Source organism: Pteronotus mesoamericanus, unplaced genomic scaffold, assembly GCF_021234165.1.
Source record: "Pteronotus mesoamericanus isolate MK-2021 breed Mesoamerican mustached bat unplaced genomic scaffold, CSHL_Meso_final contig_56, whole genome shotgun sequence".
Taxonomy (NCBI): Eukaryota; Metazoa; Chordata; class Mammalia; order Chiroptera; family Mormoopidae; genus Pteronotus; species Pteronotus mesoamericanus.
The window spans coordinates 22,191,081-22,217,314 of NW_026555201.1; the positions used below are offsets into that span (position 1 = coordinate 22,191,081).

At 37.0% G+C, this 26,234-nt stretch overlaps 1 protein-coding gene and 1 non-coding gene across 2 annotated transcripts in view; both read left to right on the forward strand.

Moving 5' to 3' along the window:
* Positions 1-26,234, forward strand: part of TMTC2 (transmembrane O-mannosyltransferase targeting cadherins 2) — a 389,565-nt gene that overhangs the window by 290,979 nt on the left and 72,352 nt on the right. Inside the window, exon 9 of the mRNA XM_054580170.1 lies at positions 10,634-10,715. Within this exon, the coding sequence (XP_054436145.1) occupies positions 10,634-10,715 (82 nt within the window). The remainder of the gene's footprint in view (positions 1-10,633; positions 10,716-26,234) is intronic.
* On the forward strand, positions 2,411-2,517 carry LOC129076086 (U6 spliceosomal RNA). Its single transcript, XR_008529701.1, has one exon. It is a non-coding gene; the product is annotated as a U6 spliceosomal RNA (small nuclear RNA).

Sequence of the window (26,234 nt, forward strand, 5' to 3'; positions counted from 1 at the left end):
AAAACCCTCAATGTGTCTTATCCCCTTCTGCTGACATTATCACTTCCCCTCCCCTTCACAGCCAGATATGATGCATTTGTCTGCACTAAGGTATCCATTTCCTCACCCCATCTCCCAATATCCCCCGACTCCTTTTTTGACTTCAGGGCCTGTTCCATAGAAACACATCTTACTGAGGTGACCAGCCCTCTCTCTGTCACTAAGTCCGGTGGATGTTTTCAGCATTTGACCTACCTTCAGAGTTCACTGTGCTGTTTTCTTGAAATACTGCTTTATCTTGCCTTTGGCCTCTTGGTTCAGCCTGATTGACAAACCACATACGCGACATCTCAGACATCTCATAGGTACCTTCATCTCTACAATTCTCAAAACTGGGCTTATAATGTTACTTCCTTAACCTGCCCCCCACTCCCATATTTACCAGATTTCCTTCAGTTTCCCAATCAGGAACCCAGCGGTCATCTTATTACCTCCTATCCCCCATCAAAGCCTCCCCGCCCCCCCTCCCGCTGCCACACACACACACCCCTCCTGTCCATGTTGTAATCTTCTCTGTATTATCTGAATATTCCTCGGGTCAGTCCACTAATCCTCATCTCCATTATCAACCTCATTCACTCCTTTTTAAAAGCCTGGACTAATCTGCCCACATGCCTTCTGTTCTCATCCCAGTGTTATGTGTTATCCACGCTGCCCTCAGAGTGATACTTACAGAGCAGATAAGCACAGATTCCCTCATGTACCCTGTAAGCCAGGTGTGCTCTGCTCTCCCCTGCATTGTACCTGGCCCACCTCTGCTCCTCCTGTCTCATTCACCTGGGCTCCATGTAGTGTTTTTGTTTTCCTGCCACTGAGGCTTTACCTTTGCTGGGCCTCTGCTTAGAATACCTTGTCTACCCTTCAGCTAGTGAATCATATGCATCTTTCAGATTTTTAGAGCAAACAGCAGTCCCTTTGGAAATCTTCCCTGAGTGCAATTCACAGCCCTAGTTTGTGTGCTCTCGTAACTGCTCCAGCTTGGGAAGCATCATGGGGCGGGGGTTGTGTCAGATCTTCCCCACCTTCATCCTGGTGCTTAACACAGTACTGGGCACATGATAGGTACCCGATAAGTATCTGCTGAATAAAGGAAAGAAATGAGTAAGTTCAATGAATTGCTAAAAGTTCATTGTTTGTATTAAACTTAGACACTTTTCTGTTTGGTTTGTAATTCAAAGATATATGCATTATTCTGGTCTAAAAATAGACCATTTTAATATTTAAAAATGATTGATATATTTAAAGTAAAATTCTAGGGTGCTTTACCTATAATTTAATTATAAATTTTATTCAAACATAATTTCTACTTACTTCACACAACTTGTCTTTAACTTGACTTCGAGCTTAGTGTAAGTGGCGTTTTGTGCCAGCCTAAGTCATTTGACCAAATGGAGCTAAAGATGTGGTTGTTTCCTGTCACATTACTTACCTCCCACTGAAATGTTCTCACAATATGTGTGGATGACCTTTCTAAGCTTACAGAGAAAATATACAAGTGATCAGATCTAGAAAGGATATGAAAACTTATAGTATAACAGGAAATCTAAATAAGCTAAATATCTTCAGTTATGTAATATTAAAAAATTAGCTCTTCTGTGTTTATACCTTAAAATCTAACTTTTTTACTTATCCAAGCTGTAGAAAAAGCAACATATAGTTTATATGTTTAAAATTATCAAATATTTTAAATATTTATTAAAAGCAGGTTACTCATTTAAAGTAGTTATTTTTAAATGGTTCTAAATGTATATATATTTATGATGCTTTTTAATATACTTTTTTATTAAAAACATGATTAAAATGCAAGAGTTTTTGTTTTTTCCCTTTTTTTGCTTCCTCCCTTGGCATTCTTACATACCATTCTCTTTTCATGCAAGGTACCAGTTAGCTAGTGTTCTTTATCCCTGACTGTGCCTGGTCTGTGGCCTCCTACCAGCCAGTCTTTTTGAATGAGTTCTCCGGTCTGTCTTGCCCTGGCCTGTCAATCAAACAGAACTTGATTACTCCACTATACACGCACCTTCCTACCAATGCTTGTTCCCACACAGTCTCTCTCCCCTGTGATAAGTGATACCTGCATTCACCTGGGTGCTGCAAGCTGCTGAGTCATCTTTGACTCTTATTTTATGTTATTCCCATACCCAGTTCATCAGCCACCTATCTTCAGGAGATTCCAAAGCTAAACACATCTCACTGCTTCTGCTGCTTTTACTTTACTCTTAGCCATGGAATATTAATAACCTCCTAAGGGGTCTTTCTGTTTTCTCTTCTGTGTTCCCTACAGTCAGTTTTTCCACCCAAAATCTAGGGGTTTTTTTTACCTTTATGTAAAATCCTTCATGGTGTTCCTTCCTAATCAAAAGAAATTCCACTGCTTTCTTCAGCAGCACGTACTCTAAAATTAAAATGACATAGAGAGGATTAGCATGGCTCCTGCCCAAGGATGACACACAAATTCATGAAACGTTCCATATTTTGTGCAGTTCTTGGAGGCAGTTCGACCCTTTGCTTGTTAACATCAAGGAAATTATATGAGTCAGAGAAACATGTGGCATCCAATATTGAAACTGTGGTTTGAACTACCAGAAAAGAAAATTGATTCCAAACATCTCACAGTGCATGCTAGGTCCTACATGATCTGGTCCCTCCTGTCTCTCACGCTCATTTCCTATGATTCTTTGTGGGGTGTATTGCACTGCCCCCCTATTGGTGGCCTTGTTAGTCCTAACACTCCACGCTTGCCAGTCCTTTGCGTGGCTCACGCCCTTTACTTAGGTCGCTTCTCAAATGTCGCTAAAGGCCTTTCTTAACCACTTTATCAAACATCACCCACCCCGTCCCCCGTAGTGTATTGCTTTCTCCCCTTAGCCTGCTTTATTTTAAGACCGACTGACACTATTACCTATGCCTGTAAAGTATCCACTATAGCCCTAGGCTGTGACCTGCAGGAGGGCAGGAACTTTGTCTTGATTACCAAGATCTGGAACACAGCCTGTCACATACCAGGAGCTTATTCCATTTCTGTGGAGTAAGGCTTCACATCTCTGAAGACTTCTTTTGCCCTTCCCTGTAGACTTAAGTATTCTGTGTTCTCCAGGCACAATTTCACACTAACACAGCACTGTATTTAGCAGTCCACTCTAGATGAGTACTTCTCTCTCCATCATCCTTGAAATACTGAGGGATCAACCCTTTCATTCACCTTTGAAACCCCAGCAGTAGAATAATCCGATGATTCCAATAGTGGTGTTGTCCTCGTAATATTATTTCAGTTTTTCTTTAATGTAACTGGGAAAGAAACTATAATTTAAAACTTGTGTATTTCATTTAGCAATGGGTCATGAAACTCCCTTGTGGTTTAAAACTTTTCTACAAAATAGGCTCATAGTATTTCACTGAAAAGACATTTAGTTAACCAAGTCTACACTTGGGGACACTGAGTTTGTATAAACAATACTGCAATGAAAATCAATTGCTATCTTTTTGTATTTACAGGTGCTCCCTTTGAACAAATACCTAGAAATAGAATTGTTTGGCCGAAGTGTATCTGTGATTTAAAGGCTTCCAGAAGACTGTATCACATTTTATTGTATTTTTGCTATGCGTGATATAAGCACCTATTTTTATGAACCCTTAGTAATACTGAGTTTTAGTATTTTGGAGGCAACTTCACTGATACAAGAAAATAATAACATCTCAGTATATTTATTTGTGTTTTAGGAAAATTAAATATTGAGTAAGTTTAACACATTTTTTATAGAGATAGTGGCCGTAATTTTTTGGTACTTATAAACTGGTGTTGGTATCTGTGTGCACGCACGCGCATGCCTATTGCTCATGAATTTGTCTGACTTTCAGGCCAGAAACTCTGCTGCATGTGAATGACCCACTTTATCATCTTTAAATGAAATTCAGGGTACTGCAGTCTTCCATCCCACTTGGTCAGCCATTTAGTTTTAGCCTATTTTGTGGCCTCCTTCCTTCCCAGGGTTTGGACTGCATCTGAAAGCCTTAATGATTTTCACAAAGCTAGGGAGAAGCTGCCCTCCTCATCTTGGTCTGAGTTGATACCTCCACCTTGAAGCCTGATGGCTCTGCAGTGGGACTCGGGATGGGTTTAAGGGACCTTTGCTCAGGTTGTAAGTCCTGGTCTGGGCCCAGCCTCGGCCTAGGCATATGACAGAACTATCCCTGCCTACTGAGATTTTGATACCCACTCTTCATGCTGCCCCTGAAAAATCTGAGCGCTTCCTATCACCACCAGCCACTCTCAGTGTCATATGATATATTTCAGTGAACTGAGGCCTTAAGAATATATTCTAGGTATGTTTCAGGCAGCTTCTGCTTTGGGATGTTTAGGAAAGGAGGGCACAAGAAGGCATGATATTTATAGAAAATGGGACTTGGAAGAAAATTCAGGGGAAAAACACAATCTATTATCAGTAAACTACTCAGCCACATTCATTTTTGTATCCAGTATCCTTATTCTATTATATTTTGATCCATTCCAGAAGAAATAGTATTTTCTCCCTAAAATATGAATGGCATGGTCAAAATGTAGGAATATGATAATTTGAGGGGCAAAATGTTTTGGTAGTATAGAGATGAAATATTTTATCATGAAAGCTACCACCAACCCCCTGTCTCTTCACTTTGCCTCTAATTAAGGTTAGCTCTGGTGGGTTATATTTAGTGTTTTGGAGGGACATGAAAATTAAATGATTGGATATAAATCATCTTGGTTTGTAAGAATTAGTTGAATTGTTATATTTTTTAATGATTTTTTTTGGAGAAAAGACATATACTGAAGACACTTCACATACAAACACTGTGATGTTAAAAAAAAAGACTATCAAATAATGTCGCTTCTATTCGTAAGTGGTGGTCCTCAGAAATTAATTTTTCAGGACTATCTCTTTAATTCTTTTTCATTTTGCACTCAATCTATAATATCTCTTTAAACAACACAGTTACCAAACTACACGTTCAGCTTTTGGATCTGTTATATTGGCTGCTTCCCATTCTTAGTTAAAATCCATGTAGATTTACATTTGAATGTGAAATGAAGATGTGCTTTTCATTCATTGGGGAAAATGACTGATGTTCACAATTGTCAAGCGTTCCCAAAGGGTAAGCACTAAAGTGTGTGGAAGTGGCTGCAAGATAACACAACTGCAGAAGGAGGCTCTTCCTACTAACTAAATAGGACCACCCAAATGGGAACTATCTGGTTCGTTCAAATTGTTATCCCTAGCAATCCTGAAAACACGGGTAGTCAGTCCCTGGTTGGGATATGAGTATTTGGTTGAGAATTGGGCTATTTCTAAGGAACTCTTTTTGTAGTGTGATAGATCTTAGCTCGTGTGACAGATTCCACATGTAAAATGGGGAAATTATTGTTTTGTTCACAGCTCTGTACTTTATTGCAAATGTGTGAACATGTGAACTAAATAACTGAGGACTGACTATAAGCTATTAAGCTATATATAGCAAATAGTGGTAGCCTGTGTATTTGTTGACTGTCTATTATATGTACAGAGAGCTAGGATGGCTGTAGAAGGAAAGGTTGAGTCTTTTGGTAACAGTTTAGTTTATAAGACAAGAGTAATAAACTAATTACATTCATACCTATATATTCCTAGTGCGATGCAGCAATGCAAAGTCTTGATCTTTTCAGGTATCATTTAGTAAAATAGTTCTGAGCTGTGGCATCAAGATACACTTGATGATATAATGGTTGATATAATCAGTAATTTGTTACCAAAAATAAGTACAAAATTTGTTTTAAGATTTACTTTTTTGAAAAGATTTTATTTATTTTTTAGAGAAAGGAAAGTAGGGAGAAAGAGGGAGAGAAACATCAATGTGTGGCTACCTCTCGTGTGCCCCCCACTGGGGACATGGCCCATGACCCAGGCATGTGCCCTAGAGTGGGAATTGAACCGGTGATCCTTTGGTTTGTAGGCCAGCACTCAATCCACTGAGCCACACCAGGGCTAAGGTTTACTTTTTAAAAACAAAACAATTCAAACTGAAACCATAATGGTATAATTCCTTCTTATATTTAATATTCCTGAACGGTTTCTTAAGTGGGAGTGTGAGGGCTATTTGGGGGGAGTGTGTGACACTCACATAAAGGTTTACAGTTGTTTGTATGGAAAATAATACAATAGTCAATAAATAATAATATGAGAATAAACTGTTTTGCATACTCACTACATAAACTGTTTTGTAGACCTACTTTTTGCCCTACGTGTGTGTATGTGTATATATTGGCCTGATAAGAGAGAGATATTTATCCATTAAGATTTGAGCTAGATTGTGGAAGATTTTGATAATTAGACTGATGGTTAAATAGGATAAGTGGAAACAAGAAGCCAGTGAAATAGGTATAATGTGAATAAGGGTATAGTGAAAACAGTTCTGCTTAAGGAACATTAATTTGGGGAAATGAAGTTCAGTGAGTAAGGGAATCTGAACTTCTTTTTGCACTCTAGATGTGAGCTGAAAGGCCTTTTATTGGGCTTTTATTTGGGGGAGGAGAAAGTGTTAGGAAAGAGAGTCATATTTTAGGAAAATTGTTAAATTTAATTGCTATCATGACATGGAATTCTAAAAAGGATTTTTGAAATTTGATAATTAGGAACCAGATAGTGATGTCGAACTTGGGAGGGAGAATTCTTCTGAGGAGACAGAAGGAAGAAAAATTAAAGAATACCACAACTTTATATGCCAGATCTGAAGCTAGTTTTTTCCATTTGATTTGTGATTTTCTTAGCCATCCTTCAAAATTGGTACTAATTATGTTAATTTTTCCAAATGAGGAAAAAGAAACTCAGATATTACAAGAAAACCCCTCAGAGTCACACAGTTAAATAAGTACAGACAGCAAGATTCAAACATAGGCTTGCCTGTCTCTAGGCTAGTTCCCTTGAAGAGAATGAGAGAAATTGTTAGCCCGTTGCACTCTTTGACCAATTCCCTTATGCTTGGGCAGTATGTTCATTATGTACCTCCTCCAACTAGGGCTTGATGGCAAGCGCTCTGTTTATGGTTACACCCTTGGTACTCTGAACTATGCAAGGCAAATAGTAAGCATTTAATAAATATTTTCAACCTACCAAAAATAAAGGAACGAAGAAGTGAACAGGTCACAGAACTGACAGTAAGAACCTGAGCCTCTCAGTTAACATTTCCCTTATTTGTCACAGTTGGCCACAGTCCGTTTTTTGTTTTGTTTTGTTTTTATGAACCAACTCATGTGTCAAAAATCCCAACAAATATACAGAATGAGTAATGGTGCTTGATGTGAGGAGTTTGGGCAATCACTGGCTTACACCATAATGCTAGAAGAAAATGCTGATGTCATCTAAAAGACACCAAGAAAAGCCTGCTGAGAAATAACTTTTTCCCCTTCTTAACTGCCATCCCTCTAAAGTAATGATAGTTGATCGAGTAAATTTGACTAAACATAAGGTTACCTCCCAGCCACCATAATCCCTTCCTAAGACCTAGTAATGTATGTGTCTTATGCATTTGGTTGACTCTTGATTTTAAATACTCTTGTGATGATTTTATTTTCCTCGTTATTTGACAGTTGATTAAACAGTTAGTAGTCAAAGTAGAAAGATAGGTTTTGCGTGATGGTTTGATACTTACTCCCAGAAAAGAGGGTTCTGTCCTTAGATGTGCTTATGCTGCACCTAGGAGCTGGTGGGATTCATTGCCTTTAATAACCTGGTCCATGTAGCAACCTGAGACCACTGTCCTTTGCATTCTGGCGCATGTTTTTAATGTTGTATACTATTGTTTTGCCAGTAGACTACAGGCAGGGATTTTACTACACCATTTACTGTGACATGATAAATGAACATGGTTTTTCTCTTCTATCCTGAAACACTTAAGTGGAAAAAAGTTCACAGAGCCTTTTTATCTAAGCATATAACATTTGCCCAGACTTCTACCAATGGTAGTGTTCATTTGGCATCTTTCTTTTAACAGCATCTTTGTACCTCATTTTCCAGGGATGATTTAAAGCTGACCGTGTGTTTCTGAGGTGATATGTATAAGAAAACATTCAGAATTCTGCATTCTGTTGCATGTTAATATATGTGTATGTATGTATATGTGTATATATAAAATGATAGTTAACATATATTACAAACTTACAATATACCTAAGCATTATATATATCACCTTAGAAATTTCATATTCTTATGAAATATTTCATTATACTCTTTTTTAATAATACGCTATTTTTAGAGCAGTTTTAAGTTTACAAAAAAAATTGAGCCAAAGCACAGAGAGCTCATGTATGCTCCCTCCCCATCCTACCACCCTTCACACAGCTTTCCTATTATTATAAACTTGCATTGCTGTTGTGCATTTGTTAAAACTGATGAGCCAAGATGGATACATTATTATTAATTAAAGTCCATTGTTAATTGGGGTTCACTCTTTGTGTTATATATTCTATGGGTTTTTACAAATGTATAGTGACAAGTACTCACTATTACAGCATCATACAGAATAGTTTCCCTGCTCTAAAAATCTTCTGCACACCACCTGTCTTCTTTTCTATAATAGGGAAAATTCCAGCTGAGAAATGAAATAATTTCCTCCGGGTCACATAGCTACACAAAGGCGGGTGCTGTTCTGCCTGCCTGGAATGCATGTTCTTAATTTGTATTTAGACTGTCTGATTCATTATAGTTATTTTATCATTTAGGAATCCTAATTTGGTAAGATTCTTGCAAATTTTTACTAACCTCATGAAGATATTGTATGATATGTGTACAAAGCATTTTGTGCTTTGCTTTTTTTTTCCTTTGAAGTTAAAATGCTGGGAGAAATATTGCAAGGCATTAAAATTGTATTTATTGGATATTTGATGAGATGTGTGAGTTAAAGAGGAATTGTTGACTGGAGTAGCATTATTAAAATAAAGAAGAAATGAAATCGGTTATGTGGTCATTTGGTTAACACTAGTCATCAGTGGCTAAGGCTGTAGGCTAGGCCCTGCCTGCTGGGAAATGAATGATAAAGAATGTGCAAGAATGAATTTTTTAAATGAGTGAATAAACAAAAAGGAGGAGGTATATGGAGATATAAGTCAAAGTTGTATGGGGTATAGAATATTAGGTTAATTATACACCTTTAGCTTTGGAAGATTTATCTCCATAACTGTTTTTTTTCCAATTTAAAGGGGTTTTTTTGTTTGTTTTGTTTCTATTGAATTTATTGGGGTGACATTGGTTAATAAAATTATATAATTTTGTGGTGTGCAGTTCTATAATACATCATGTGTATATTGTATTGTGTGTTCACCACCTAAAGTCAAGTCTCTTTCTATTACAATTTATCCCTCTTATACCCTCTTCTACTTCCCCCCACCCCCCTTTTCCTCTGGTAATCGCCACACTGTTTGTTGTCTATATCTCTGAGTTTATTTTTTTGTTGTTGTCGTTGCTATTGTTTTTGCTTAATTCCTTAACCCTTTTCATCCAGCTCCACAATCCCCCTCCCTTCTGACAGCTGCCAGCCTGCTCTCTATTAGTCTTATTTGTATTTTGTTTGTTACTTTATTTTGTTGATTAGATTCTACATAGGAGTGAAATCATATGGCATTTGTCTTTCTCTGACTGGCTTATTTCACTTAGCATAATGCTCTCCAAATCCATCCATGCTGTCGTGAAGGGTAAAATTTTCTCTTTTTTTATGGCTGAGTAATATCTATCACAGGTATTGATATATAAAAGCTTTTTTTATTCACTCTACTGACAGACACAGTGGTTTTAAAAATATATGTAAAGAAAGAAAAAACATCATTTGAGGTTCATGTGGTAGATAATGTATAAATTGGAAGGAACAAAACTTTGTTTTTGTGTGGGGTGGAGGGCTTGTTTTTTTGTTTATCATTTGTTTTATTTTGGACCACGGCCACTGGACACCACCCAGTGCCTTGATGCCACGATGCCACTCGCAGTCAGCATAGGTGCAGTCAGTAATGTTTATTTAAAAATATAGCTGGAGAGATGATCTACTTTTAGGCTAAATCCTAGATTAGCAGTATGTTAGTTGGGAATGATAGCAGAAAGTCCTGGATAAATAGTAATTGTTTGATATTCAACAAATTTGACTATTTTCTTCATATGTAAAGTCACCATTTAGGACAAAATCATTCCAAAAGCTAAAATGGCCATAATTCTTTACGAGGAATGAAAAGGAAGTAATTCAAGGGAGAATATAAAATAGGCAATGATAATGATGTTTCTCGCTATACCTTCAAACTACCTTAGCCTTTTGGTTTCTGTGAAACCATGTTTTACTTTTTTTTGCTTGCTTCTCTGACCTCTTCTTTTTGATCTTTGAGGAACTCACTCTTCATCTGTTCTTCTAATCTTGGTGTTTCCCAGGATTCCATCTTCAATCTTCTCTTTCAGTTTATTCACCCCGATCATTTTTGTTTCAATAAAAACAGAACAGTTTTTGATGATGCTTATCAAGTAGACATCAGTCTACTTCAGTTGGGCCCGGGGGGAGAAGAATCCCTCATGATCCGCTGCTGAATCATCCATTTTCTCTGTTTTTCAAGGGTCGTAAGAGTGAGGCTGAAAAGTTCTTCTTGAAGGCTATTGAGCTGGATCCCACCAAAGGAAACTGTTACATGCATTATGGTGAGTGGTTGATAGTTTTTTCCATGTCCCCCAAATTTCCTATTAATGTTGATGGGAGATTTAGGTTTTGCTGGCAAAGAACATTTTGAGAGGACATTGACTTCGTTGTTGCAGACTTAGCCTCATTCCATACTCTTACCTTTGCATTCAGAATGGGCATATTAAAGAGGGCTATGCACTATGATTTCCTTTAGTGATTTTCATAGGACTTCAGTGGGAAGGTGTTTTCACAGTTGTTTTTTTCAAGGTCACTGTGGAGGTTAAATGAGCTCTCATTGGGAAAACATCTGGCTCCTTGCCTGATGCATAGTATTTAATCCAAATATTAGTTCTCTTTTCATTGTAAAAGATAATGCGTTGCTTATGGAATGTATCATTTTAAAGTTTTAGAAGTTTACATTTTGGCCTCAAAATCTTGCTTTCTGGAAGATATGGACGTACACCAGCCTCTACATGCCTGAGACTGAGCTCAAGGATAAACTGTAAAGTGTGTAAAGCATGGCTCTCTCGTTCAGTTTGGCCTTGGCCTTAATCACGCCAGACTGAACTTACGTAACAGCTCTGTCACACTCCGCTCTATCATTAGTAGTGAGTCATGTGTTAAGTGAGGCAAAGTATTATAGCTTGTTTGCTGTTGTGAAAGATGTGCATACTTTTACCAGATTTGCAGTGGAAATGGCTTTCAGTGAGCCAAAAAACATTTCCTTTTGCCCATCTCTTGGGGAAAAGAAAGGTTGTTTTGACCAGTAGTGGCTTCGACATGTTAGTTATTATCAAGAAGTAAACTTAAAGGTGGATGGAAATTAAGTCTTGAGGAAATAAAGCTAATAGTCTTATACAGCATTTAATTTCTTCTTGCATTTTCCAGCAAGTAAAAATAAATCAGTGACAGGCTATAAGTGTTGAAAATGTAAATAGTAAAATGGAGGATACACTTAACCAACCACAAGTCCGTTTGTTTGTTTACATTGTACGAATATGTTTATAACCTAGGTTTGTGATGCTTTATCTTTCCAGCACACACAGCATGTAATTTCACATAACTTATTGCATAACCACTTTTGCTTTTGTTTCACAGTGCAGTTTAATTACCATGTTAAGATAACAGTCAACTAATTTAAGTTTGCTACAGAATTTATCATTGCAGGTTTTCTTATATGAAGTATTTTAAATTAGGATTTTCTCATACATACTATTTTGTGTACCCCTGCTGTGCATTAAAGAAGTCCCATGATTATTTTCTCTGAGTGCTAAAGGACGTCCTATCATTGCATATTATGAAATAGGACCTTTATTTCTTGCTGCCTGAATTTTCTTTACCTTGAACTACTGCATCTTCTAAGTTTGTTTCCCATAATTTTATTATGTGCTTTATATTTTTTGCAGCCAATTCTTTAAACTTCATCATTGCTTTATTTGAATTGAAATTGAGAAAAAAAATCACTGTTGTATTGAGTTAGTCCCCTTAGTCTCCTTTTATTCTCACTGGTCCGTCTTTACCCACTTCTATTTTTTTATTTATTATTTTTTTATATTACATCATACTCCTGAATTGTTAAAATTTTTTTATTTTATTTTTTAGTGGTGGTATTAGGCAGTATGTCTTCCATGAGAAATTTTTGGACTTAGTTTTAACAGAAAGTGCAACAAATTCTTTATTGTTTATGTTGTTTGGAAACAGTGGTAACAGATGTTATATAAAGTCATGTGTTAAAAACTGACCGTTCTTAGTATCCCTGGATTATTTTAAAATTTTGGCATACATACATATTAGAAGTATATTTTCTACGAGAGGAATGACTAGATAATTCAGTATAATTTTTATGAAATACTTTCAATATTTTCTTACACTCTGGAGTACGAAATGGGAGGGACTTAACATGAGGCATCAAAAGAGTTAGGGCAAAATAATCTACAAACGGACAAGAAGCCCCTAACTGAGTAATTGAAATTTCTGTGTCACTGTGCTCAAGTTATTAAGAAATGCACGCTTAAAGAAATGTTAATGACTTTTAGGAATATCAACTTCAAATTACTAAAATTTAGAACTGAATTTTTTAAAATAAATTACCTAACATAACCCCTTTGCTATACAAATCAAAACCTAGTAAAATGAAGTTGACATGCCGAAGTTAGTTGTAGGTAACTAAATTTTGGGTTCCTTGATAACCATCATTGCTTTTTGTCCTATATGTTCCATTTCTTCTCACAACATTGGTAGATGGACAAATGGGTGGGTAAGTAGATAGATATTTTTTGATTAGTAGGCCCTTTAGGGCAGTTTTACAATGTCAAACTCATATAAGTTATAACTTCGCTTAAAACTCTTAAGAGAGGGTTTTTATTAATTTTAACATGGATAAGATATATCTAATCAATGCAAAGCACTGTTCTTTTTTAAGAAAGTGAGTAGGATTATGTAGGAAATAAATAGGATGTTGTCATTTTTTGAAAGTGATGAGGTGAAGATTCTGGCACTTTTGAAACCACCTAGTCAGGTAAAGCATCTCTGAAGAGGTGATATTTGAAATTTGTAAGCTTCAGTCAGCTTCGTGAAGAGCCACGTGCAAGAATTTCAGACAAAAGAAAGTCAGTGCAAAGGTTACAGGCCAGACCAAGCTTAGTTTCACAGCAGAGAAAGGAAGCCAATGTGAATACGAGTATATGAACCTGATAAGAAAGTGGGAGGAAATGAGACTGTCAGGGCGGCAGAAGAAGAGCCCACAGGGCTCTGCAGAGCACACGAGGGAGTTCATGTTTTCTTATTCTAAGAGCAGTGGAAGGAACCGTGTGGAGAATACAGGATTAGAGAAGGTCAGAGTAAAGCAAAAAGGAACTCTATTGCTGTATTTAAGGCAAGAAATATGGTGGCTTAGACGAGGGAGTGCTTGTGTGAATGTAAATATTTATGTTGAAATCACACTTTTACCTTCTTTAGCAAAATCTAAGACAATTAAAAATAGGGAGGACCTGTTTTCCATTTTGCACATTAATATCTAGTGTATAGTCATACTCACAGAAATGTGCAGTAATGTTGGTTGGGCTCAGTTAGGCATATTCTCTATTTTAGAATTGGGTGTATGTTCCAAAATTGACTGAAAGATTATTTCACCAGAAGTTTTATTACTTCTTGTCTAAGAAGATACATACTATGACTCTCATATCAGTTCTTTTTCTCCAACTTACTATTTATAGATATTCTTGGAATATTTATACTCAGGGATTGAATGAATAATAACATATCTTCAGCTTAAAAATAAATGTTTAAATGAAATATGCATGTAGTTCTGAATCTTTTTAAAATGCTTTTTCACATGCCAATGAAAATGCAGAGTGGGTGAATTTTGTTTTATTGGAAATTCACTATCCTGGGTGATTTTATGGATCTTTTATTTGCTTATTAATGATATAAGTGACTTGGAAAATAGCAGCCAGTTGGGACTAGACAGAGAGAATTACAGAAATTTATATGGGCTGCAATGGCAATTAGAAAGCAGTATTTAAAAGGACTATGAGTTACTTGTATTTTGAGTCCACTTGTTTTATGTCTGAGGGAAAGGGATTGCATTGCAGATTGCCTTTTTTTTTTTCCCTTCAAGTTGGCTTGCAAGAAAGAAAACTAGGCTAGTTTATAAATTGGTTTAATAAATTGGTTAATTGTCTGGCACTGTGGTATCTACAGTCTCTGGGATTAAAAGTCCTCCTTTGTAAAGTGAATGGGTTGATGTTGGCTTCCAAAATGTTTTCCAATACTCAAATTTTATGTTGTTTCTAATATACACTTATCTTCTCATTAGTCTTTCATCAAAAAGTTTAAGGAAGCGCAGAAAATACATTTCAAACTAGGGTATCAGTGATAGTATAATGTCATTTTTATATGCCATCAAGCTGGCAGTGTATTCCAAAGTCCATAGTAAACAAATTGTACGAAGTCTTTATGGAATTTAGTTTATAAATGTCACAGGTGAGGTTTGGTAACTTGTGCCTCATGCGGGCCTATAATTCAAGGGATTTTCCATGGATTTCCCTTATGGTTTCAAATGGAAGCTTCTGTCAAAAGAATGAAAGTCAACTCTGTAGAGTGCTTTGGGTGGTATGGATATTTTAATGATATTAATTTTTCCTATCCATGAACACGATTAATACTGCCACTTAATTGTGTCTTCCTCAACTTCTTTCTTCAGTTTCTTATCATTTTCCAAGTACAGGTGTTATACCTCCTTCATTAAATTTACTCCAAGGTACTCATTTTGTTGTTGTTGCTGTTGCAATAATAAATGGGAATTTCTCTTTCTGATAGTTTATTATTGGTTTATAAAAATGTCACAAATTTCTGAATATTAATTTTGTATCCTATTACTTTGCTGAATTCATTTACTAGATTTGTTAGTTTTTTGGTGGAATCTTTAGAGTTTTCTATTTACAATATCACATCTATGAATAGTGACAGTTTTACTTCCTCCTTTCTAATTTGGATGCCTTTTATTTCTTCTTCTTGTCTGACTGCTGTGGCTTGGACTTTCAGTACTATGTTGAATAAGAGTGGTGCAAGCAGACATCCCTGTCTTGTTCCTTATCTTAAGGGAAACACTTTAAGTTTTTGTCAATTGAGTATGATGTTAGCTATGGTTCTGTTGTATATGGCCTTTATTATACAATAGCCAAGATCTAGAAGCAGCTCAAGCGCCTGTCAGTAGATAAGTGAATAAAAAAGTTGTAATACATTTACACAATGGAATACTACTCAGCTGTAAAAAAAGAAGGAAGTTTTAACATTTTGCGACAGCGTGCATAGACCTGGAGATTATTTTGCTCAGTGAAATAAGCCAGTCAGAAAAACAAATATATGATCTCACTTATATGTGGAATCTAATGAACAACATAAACTGAAGGACAAAATAGACATAGATACATGGAATAGACCAACAGCTTTCAGGGGGTGTGGGTCTGGGAGACTGGATGAAAGAAGGTTAAGGGATAAAGCAAAAAAGAAAAAAATATATACGCGCACGCATACGTGTGTGTGTGCACGTGAGTGCGTGCGTGTGTGTGTGTGTGTGTGTGTGTGTGTGTGTAACATAGACAAACAGAAAAGGGGAGATCGCCACTGGGAAAAGTAGGTGTGGGTAGGTGGAGGCAGGCAAAAGGGGATAAAATGGAGGCAGAAAGAGACTTTGCTTTGGGCAATGGGTGCACAGTGGAGTGTGCAGATGATGTTTTGTTGAGTTTTGCTCTTGAAACCTGTATGGTTTTGTGAATTAATGTCACCCCAATAAATTTAATCGAAAAAAGAATGAAAGTCAATGCATGGAAGGAACATACTATAAATGTTTTCTTTATGTGCATAACAGTAAATTTGACAGATTTTTTAAATTTTTTTTTATTGATTGATTTGAGAGAGAGAGAGAGAAACGCCAATTTGTTATTATGCTTATCTATGCATTCATTGGTTGGTTCTTGTATGTGCTCTGACCAGGGATCAAGCCTGCCACCTTGGCGTATCTGGACAATGCTCTAACCAACTGAGCGACCTGGCCATAGCTAATATGATGTAGATTGAAACAACTTAAACAATAGGCATCTATTTTAAGGTACCTACTATGTATAAATCCAGGCAAAGGTACATTATTAAATATTAAAAGACAAAAGCATTAAAAGTTGCAAGGGAGCAGATTGTGATAAAACCTACTGAAAAGTGCTCTTTTATGTAGACCTTGTATGTTTTTTTCTTTCTTTTCCCATCTGCCTTTTATCCATCTGCTTCTGTGTAAAGCTTTTTTGCCTCATTTTCTTCATTATTCAAATTCTCCCCGGGTGATCTTTATTTCCACGGGCTTAGCTATATATTGACCAGTCCTGCACCTCTTCCTCCAGCTCTGTATTTATCAAGTACTCTACTAGATTTAGGGACATGGTGAGAATTAATAGGTCCCGATGAAGATTGCAGGCTGGTGAGGGAGGCACAAATTGTGAAATCACTGATTTACTTACAATTGCAATTAGTTTTTAAAAGGAGACACAGCATAATTAAGGTGCTTTGACCTGGGTGTCTCGGTTGCAGGAGAACTATGCCTGATGAACTTACAAGTAAGCTGTATTGGAGTGATGTATAGGAGCTCACCAGACAAATGCATAGAAAAGAGGGTGTACAATGAATAACATTAAAGAACAGAAAATGCGTGAAGCAAAAGGCACAGCATGTGTCTGGGGAACAGTTCAAGGACAGAACTGGGACAATAGCTAGGAGCTATGAGAACTATATTCTAGCATCATAGAAGAGGGGACATCCAAATTATGAGAGCTGTCAGGTTATAAATGAAGATTTTTCAAGCCTGTGTTTATGAGGACATTAGAGATACATCAAGCATTAGCACAAGGGAGAGGGCTGGTCCAGACAACCATGAAATCATTTCTAACACTGAGGATATTCTATCATCCTTTTCTTGGGCCCACAGAGAAGTATAGAAATTTTAAAAGTATGATTATCTGGATTGTTAGTATTTGGCTCTACTGTCATTTTAGAATCCTGAAAATGTCTTACTATTAATATAGTTATCAAACACTTTAACCCAGTGTTTTCTTGACTCTGATCTTTTTTTTTTTTTAACCATCAGCTAACCCCTGATGTAGGAGTGAATCATGACTACATTTGTCTGAGATATTGGAAGTTCAGATGTTTCAAGTGACTAACTGAAATCAGAAGTTTTCAATATATATAATTGGGGAAAAACTTGAAAAGTCCTGCTCTTTCAACTTTTAAGTCCAAAATCTTATGTTAGTATTGTACTAGTCTGTTTTACTCCAGGATGGTTTATATACTGTTAAATTTTATTTTTAAAATAAGTACTGGAAGAAATTGTTAAAAATGTTTGATTTTTTTTTTCAGTGAACACAAAAAGGAGAAGCGTGAAATATGGGTTGAATTGGTGAAAGGCCTGGTTGTTTTTATTATCCAAAATTAAAACTAGTGAGAAGATGAACTGAGATTAGTTGTGTTTTAGCATTTCATTTTTAATCATTTCTGAAACTGTAAGAGCAATTTTTTAAATTAATGAACTAAGTAATGGTATTTCCATGATTAAACATGAAAATACATTATTGGTGAGTGTTTGCAAACTTAAATTGAGATTATAATGATATTTACTGCTTAAGATCAAAACGTTTTGTTAAAATATCGGGTTTAGTGTCCCAAGGACAGCACAGGAGTTCACAGATATATAATTAGGATTGGATCCTGTTAAGTGTTATTGTACAGTATTTTATTTCTTACCTATAATTTTTTGTTTCAAAATCCCATTTTTACAATGTGTCTAATAATTTAATATTATTATTTTTAGGTATGTTTTATGGATTATGCTATTACAGTTGTCCCAATTTTATTCTCTCTTTAATTCCCCTTCTCCCTGCACCTCCTCCCCACCTTCCATCATTCCTCCCACCTCCCACTTAGTTCATGTCCGTGGGTCGTACATATAAGTTCTTTGGCATCTCCATTTCTTACACTATTCTTAAACCTCCCCCTTTTTATTTTGTGCCTACCTATTATGTTTCTTATTCCCTATACCTTTTCCTCTCATTATGCCCCTCCCCATCCCCGCTGATAACCCTCCATGTGATCTCCATTTCTATGATTCTGTTCCTGTTCTAGTTGTTTACCTAATTTTTGTTAATGTTTTTCAGGTTCAGTTTGTTGATGTGAGTTTGTTGTCATTTTACTGTTCATAGTTTTGATCTTTGTTTATTTCTTAGATAAGTCCCTTTAACATTTCATATAGCAATGGCTTGGTGATGCTGAGCTCCTTTAACTATACCTTATCTGGGAAGCACTTTATCTGCCCTTCTATTCTACATAATAGCTTTGCTGGATAGAGTAATCTTGGATATAGGTCCTTGCTTTTCATGACTTTGAATACTTCTCTCCAGCCTCTTCTTGCCTGCAAGGTTTCTTTTGAGAAGTCAGCTGGAAGTCTTATGGGAACTTCTTTGTAAGTAACTCTCTCCTTTCCTCTTGCTGCTTTTAAGATTCTCTTTTTATCTTTAATCTTGGGTAACTTAATTATGATGTGTCTTGGTGTATTCTTCTGTGGGTCCAATTTCTTTGGGACTCTCTGGGCTTCCTAGACTTTCTGGAAGCCTATTTCCTTTGCCAGATTGAGAAAGTTTTCCGTCATTATTTGTTCAGAGAAATTTTCAATTTCTTGCTCTTCCCCTTCTCCTTCTGGCACACCTATGATTCAGATGTTGGAATGTTTAAAGTTGTCCCAGAGGTTCCTGAGCCTCTCCTCACTTTTCTGAAGCCTTATTTTTTCATTCTGTTCCAGTTGGATGTTTATTTCTTTGTTTTGTTCCAAATCATTGATTTGAATCCCAGTTTCCTTCCTTTCACTGTTGGTTCACTGTATGTTTTCCTTTATTTCACTTGGTATAGCCTTCATTTCTTCCTTCATTTTTGACCGAGGTCTATAAATTCTGTGAGCATCCTGACTATGTTGGGTATCTCTTTGTCCCTTAGTTCTTATTCTGGAGTTTTGATCTGTTCTTTCATTTGGGCCATATTTCTTTTTCTCAGCACACCTGTTACATTGTAAGGGGGAGAGCCTTAGGTATTTGCCAGGGCGGGGCAACCCTCTTTGCTGTGCTGTGGCTCTGTCTGTGAGGGAGGGGTCAAAGAGGGAACAATGCCTCTGGCTGGGTTCCCGCCCCACTTCCCATACTACCCGCAAGCAAATTGGGCCCTTTCTGGTGCTGATTCCCAGGTGGGTGGGCTTGTGTACATTCTAGGACCCTGTGGGTTTCTCCAACAGACTCTCCCATGAGACTGGGAATTTATCCTGCCTCCGCAACCCCTACAGGTTTCTGTAGCCAGGAGTTTTGAGCCTTTAGTTTCCCACTCTGGAACCTAGGGTTTTGTGATCTGTCTCGCTCCCCTGTTGTTCCTCATGGCTTATCCGCACCCATATATGGGACCGCCCAGTCCACTGGCCACTGCCTCGCCTGCCCTGTCCACCAGCGACAGCCTTGCCATGGGTCCTCTCTGCCCCAGTCTCTGCCACTCCTACCTCTCTGGATGAATGTTTCTTTAACTCCTTGGTTGTTGGACTTCCATGCATTTTGATTCCCTGGAAGTTCTGGTTGTCTTTTGTTTTTAAATTTGTTGATAACCTTTTTTTGGTTGTGTGAGGAAATGAAGCGTCTCTGCCTACACCCCCATCTTGGCCGGAAGATCTTAATTTAATATTATTTGATGTTTATACCTGGGGGGTGTTTTATGTGAGAGACTTTCCAAAGCCTTTTGGAATTAAAACTTTTCTATAAGTAAAATGGAAAGGAACAAGGAGAGCATTCTTTAAGCTTACAAGAGAAAAATAAAGGAAAAATTAAAGAATCAATGTGTTTTCAAAAAGGAATATAGTTAAAGGACTAATAGTAAAATAATAGGAAGAAATGTCCATAAAAGCAAAAGTTCAGTGTACTTACGATATGAGAAACTGTAAAACAACAACAGAAAATGAATACAAAGACCGAGGGATATGAACAAATAATTCCCAAAAGAAAAAACATGACAGGTTTTAAAAGATAGATAAATGTACCACTTTATTAGAAATCAAAGAAATTTAAACTCAGATAACAATAATTCCTTTAGGCTGCTCTAGCTCTTATTCTCAGTAATTATTATCTTGATGGTATATCTTTAAAAAATAGAAGTTTTTTTTAATGTTTAAGATTATCAACAAAGATAGCAATTGGAACAGAGCATTGCTCTTTATTGGATGCAAAAATAGGAAAGTATCTAAATACCTGGAAACGAGAAATGATTAAATAGAGATTATTTCCACTTGATAAGCTATTATAAATCCTAAGTTTTTAAAGAATCTATAACGGGACCAGTGCCTAAATTATTGTAAATGAAGAATGGCAAATTTGATAACATAACTGTGTCATTAAAAAGGAAAAGCAAAACAAATGTTAATGGATGTTTTAGCTTTTTGGATTTTTGAAGCCAATTTTTTTTAGCAAGCTTAATGTTTTTATTTACTTCACATTTTCATTAATGAGCTCATTACTTTATTAAGAAATGTATACTTTAATGAAATACAAAAGAATGAGTACCTTAATCTATTCTTCCGATAATTTAATAGAAAAGATAGCAAAAAATTATTACAGTAACCAGCTAATTATCTAAAATTTATTTACCAGAATTAAACATGTAAAATTTAAGACATAAACATTAAGTAAAAAAGGAATAAAAAGTAGAGAAAAGCATTTTGCCAAAATTTTCTATTATATTCCACAGTTCCATGATGAATTAATTCATCAAATATAATAGTACAAACACTCACTATTTTTGTACTTGAGAAATTCACATATAGCCTCTCATTTAATTACCACAAACGCCAAGTAGGGAAGGCACCTGTCTCCATCTCACAGATGACCAAAGTGGAGTCAGCAAGCTGTAAGGTAAATCACCCACGGTTTCAGGGCCAGTTCAAGGCAAGGCACACCTGAGTGCTGTACTGCATTGTCATTGTCTCTTATGTCAGCCTACAAGATGAACAGAGATTTTATTTACACCCATGGATGCTGTATTGGTAGATGATATGTATCAAATATACTATACATTGGGAATCATTCACCTTTTATTATCATCACGGGCATTCAGAGGCAGGAGACTATTTCCATTTATCTTATAAAATATGGACAACTCACTTAAGGTTCAAAGTTCATCAAATGATGAGGCAATCTTTATCCATCTGCTAAGTTTTTCTTTTTTATTCTGAAGACATGAAGGACCTGAAAGGAAGACAGAGAAACCTTTATGGAATTCATGCATTTATGAAGATAACCATTCTATTCTTACTTCTACTTGAACTTTCTTTTGAGGAAGGAGAATTAGTAAAATTTGTATATACATATTATACTTAATATTTTGCATCCACTATTTATTGACATTTTCAAAGTTATTTTCAATAACCTTTGTCATGAAGTTATATAAGGTACTAATTAAAATATGAGTATACCTTATATAAAATTTTTGTGTTCACAATAAAACTAAAACCCTTGTCTATAATATGTCAATGTATAATAACTATAGAGTGTAGTATACTTTGAGGTTTATTAGCATCTTTCATAAAACACCTGTAAAAACGGACTCATTGCGATGCTAGCAATCAGGAATCACCTAGTCTGGCATCATAGTCACACACATCGTGCTTGTTAGCCGTGCAGCTTTAAGCAAGTGTCTTACACCATCAGAGCTCCCAATTTCTCACACGTCAAGTGCTGGTAACACCATGCTTTTGAGATTCTGAGATGACAGCAGTTCTGTCCCACTGTCTTAGTCTGTTCAGGCTGCTAGAACAAAACACCATAAACTACTTGGCTTATAAACAACACATTTATTTCTCACAGTTCTGGAGGCTAGAAGTCTGAGGTCAGGGTCCCAGCTTGTTTAAGTGAGGGCCCTCTTTTGGGTTTCGGACTTCCTGTTGCGTGCTGGAAGCCCTAGTCCCATTTAAAGGGCAGAGCCCTCCCAAAGTCCCTACCTCCTAAAACTATCGAATTAGGGTTTCAGCCTATAGACTTAGCAAGGACACAAGCATTTAGACTATAGCACACGCCAGGTTTTATTATAACTCCTCAAAAAAAATGAATACTCTTAAGTACATAAAGATTATAAAATGCTTCACAATATTAGAATAATTGAATGCATTCAAGCAATACGGTATGACCTTGACTCTAGAGTTCTGAGAATTTACGTAAAGAAAAATGCTTGGTGTACAGTGAGCACAGCTCTGCTCTTGTGTACTGGTGCTATTACTGAAACTCAGTGTTCAACAGTTATGTTTCTGAACCAGTGCTTGGGGCTTTTATGTATATGTTGTCACTTCAGTCATCTAACCCTGTGCAGAAATAATATTATCACTCTTTTACGGATGCATGATTTAAGGTATCAAGAACGTGACATTTGAGACCCGAGCCCAAGTAACTTATCAGAGCAACGATTTGATCCCCATTTGACTTTTAATCCCATGATATGTTTATGGTTTGCATTCAGCCTCCAAAGATTTGCTCTCATTAATGAGCCTCGGGGATCCCCATTGGTGACACAGACCCGAACGCTGACATGTGGGGGGACTGCTTGTGGAGAAACCTGTGAAACTCTCCTAATCTTCTGCCTTCAGGCCTCGGGAAGGAAGGGCCATGCTCAGGGCAGGGAGAGAGCCTGCAAGGGACAGAAGGAAGGAAGGAGCTCATGGGGCGGGGGGGCGGGTACAAAAAAAAAAAAGACTGGAGAGAAGACTCCAGACCTCACCTTGCGTGGTTTACTTACACTCTCTCACTTATGACACAGCAAGCCTATCTCTGTTTAAAAAATGAAGCTTATGGCCTCAAACCAGAGAATCTCAGAAATGACAAGAGTGGTCTTGCTCCAGGGATTCCAACACTGACCATGTGCCTCATACAAAGAAAGTGGTCAGTCTTAAAAGATAAACTGGTATTCAGTTACTTTTACTCTTTTATGGTCTCATTTCTGCTTCCATTTTTTCCTTTTAAATTATTTATAACTACATAATGCTTTGCTAAGAAAAGAAACAATTGAGTACTTGTCTTAGTCCATTTGGGCTGCTAAAACCAAATAATATAAACAGGGTTACTTATGATCAACAAGAAATTTATTTCTCAAAGTTCTTGAGGCTGGAAGTCCTAGGTCAAGTTCATGGTGCTGGCAGGTTCAGAGTCTGGTGAGACCTGCTTCCTCATTTACAGCTGTCCTCTCTCCCTTCTCAAATGGTTGAAGGGGAGGGCAGCTTTCTGGGGTCTGTTCTGTAAGGGCAGCAATGCCATTCCTGAGGGCTTCACCCTTGTAACTTAAGCACCTCTCAAAGGCCCCACCTGCAAATACAATAAGCTTGGGAGTAAAGATTTCAACATGAATGAGGGGAGGAGGAGGCCCAAATATTCAGACCATAGCAACAGTTCTTATATGTTCTTTTCAATCTGTCCTTGTGTGAATCCTGTGGCTCAGGAAGCCACAAAATCAGGATGGTAAGAACTGAATTAAATTTTGGATTAGGGAGTAGAGAGTGCAATGGATTTTGGACAGTGGGTCATGGATTTGGGAATAAGGCATGCCCAGCCCTGCTACTGATTGTCTCCCTGGGCAAGTTCTACCTTCTGCTCCCCTGTCTGCTCCTCACTTTCTTAATGTGGAGATGATTACTGCCTCAAATTGTGAGGACTCATTTACATTTTATAAAAGAATTACTGTGTAATATATGCTTAGTAACTTGTAACAGTCACCATTTATTAATTAAAATGATAATAGAAGCTCTACTAATATCCTAGAGAATGAATGAATTATATACAAAAAAAAATTTGAATAAGATATATAAATTAGGGACAGAAATTAGAGAAGGGGAGACAGAATAAAACCTAGGAATAAAGATAAAGGGGAATGTTTACCCATCAACAAGCAGGCAAAACCAGAGGGAAAGGGAATAATTGTTTGCAAGAAGAACAAGGATTATAAGTAACAAGTAAATAGAAATATAGAGAGAGGAGGTGGGGAAGAAAGAGAAAGCTAGTGGGAAAGATGAGAGAAAGAGAGAGAGACAATTTTTCCAGTGTTAACTATTTTGATCTAGCTATTGAAAGCACTTTGAGATTCTTTTTTAGCATTCTTAATTAAAGGAATTGTTCCCAAAGTTTGTGTATCCTGCTCTTCACTCCTTTGTGCCTCAGTGGACACACCTATAAGGCAGTATCTCAAAAAGCCTGTGGAGATGGCCTGGGAGCACTGTAAGAAGATTGAGCTCTTCTTGGGAATAGGGTGTAAGCTCTTTAAGCCACCTCTCTGTTCTCATTATTACCCACTGTAATTAATTCTCAGAGTCAACACTCATTTCTTTAGTGACTTCAGCACCTGTGTGAGTCTCCCTCTTCTCTTTCCTTTCAATTCCCTTCTCTAAGAATGTACAGTATCCTAAAACAAGATGAGGCTACTCACCTCTTTGTGTTCGATTAGGCTGTACTCCTTACCTATTCAATAGTCATGTCTTTTCCCTTTGCGTGTTTCCCTTGGATATAAAAATCAGATTGTTGGAAGCCTAGCAGGAACTTCTTTTCCTTGATGCAGCACACTTGAATCCTACTGAATTTATATATTACTTAAAACTGTAAAGATTTGTGTTGCTTTCCCCCTCCTTGTCCCATCCCCCATTACTTCTCTCTCTCTCTCTTCTGCTCAATTCCTCCCTAGTCTCTCCTTCTCTCCTTGTCCCCCTGTACTTCCCACTCCTCATGGGTCAGTCTCCACGAACCCCTGAATGGTTTTCTGTCATACCCCTTTTGGAAAGAGTCAAGGGAGAGATTAATTCAGTTAATCAATGCAAGCCTTCTTGGCCTCCATTCCAGTTGAGCACAGAGCCCTGAACTACTGTTCCTTTGACCTCCTTTGTACTAGACACCTTTCATGCCATACGTCCAATTCAGGACAAATTCTTGGTCTCATGTTCATTTAGGGAAAAGTCAATGGCCTCCCAGTGTCAACATGAGGGGCCTAAATTGATGTGTGGGTGTCCTTTCCTTGTTCATCCGGTGCACTTTTCTCCTTGGCCACTAACCACGGCATACCTAAGACACGGGGTCTCAGTAAACCACAGCCTCTATTAACTTAGGCTGCCAGGAACAAAAAACACGAAACAAAACTAATGGAAGGGGGAAGAGATTGGTTTTAAAGAGTGGGAGCATTCCTAAAATTCAAGAGGTACTCATCAAGAGAGACGCTCAACAAGCCTCTCTTCGGAGAAGCAAAGGAGAAGATTCTCCTTGATATGTTTAGTCCTCTCAGGCATAATTAGCATCTATTAACGTAACCAACCTTTGTTTAGCAGCATTTCCTTTGGACAGCTAGTCTATAAATCCATTGTGTTTTCACCCGCTCTGTCTTATCAGGAATGCATTATTTACCTCCCCTAGTAAAAAAAAACTTATGAAGATTTTGCCTCAATTCCACTTTACCCACCCATCTTGTTACCATTAGATGTCACCAAGGCCTGTCAGTCCAAATATTTCTACCGTGGCTTTTTCCTTGCTCCAATGATCTGAGTCTTTGAAAAGTCCTCAAGAATAGATGATTTCTTCTGGATGATGGTAATGTTCTTTGTCATGATCTGGCTGTTGATTTTGGGACCGTAGCCATTTTGTGAAAATTCACCTGTGCCCTTTACTTTATGCATATTCAACTTTAATTATAAGTTGAACAAAACCAAACAAACATTGACCTCCATCCACATATAATGCACTTAGTCTGTGATACCTTGTAACTCCATTTTAAAATTTATATCCATCGTGTGGTTAAAATATATCCATAATCTCTTCTTCCTTCTACTAGAATGGAACTGTTCGAAGGGTAAAGGATGCATTTATTTTTCTATCCCTGATTGCAAGTATTGCCATATCTTGGGTATACTAGGCACAATATACATTTCTTAGATTGGATATATTCAGCTACAGTAT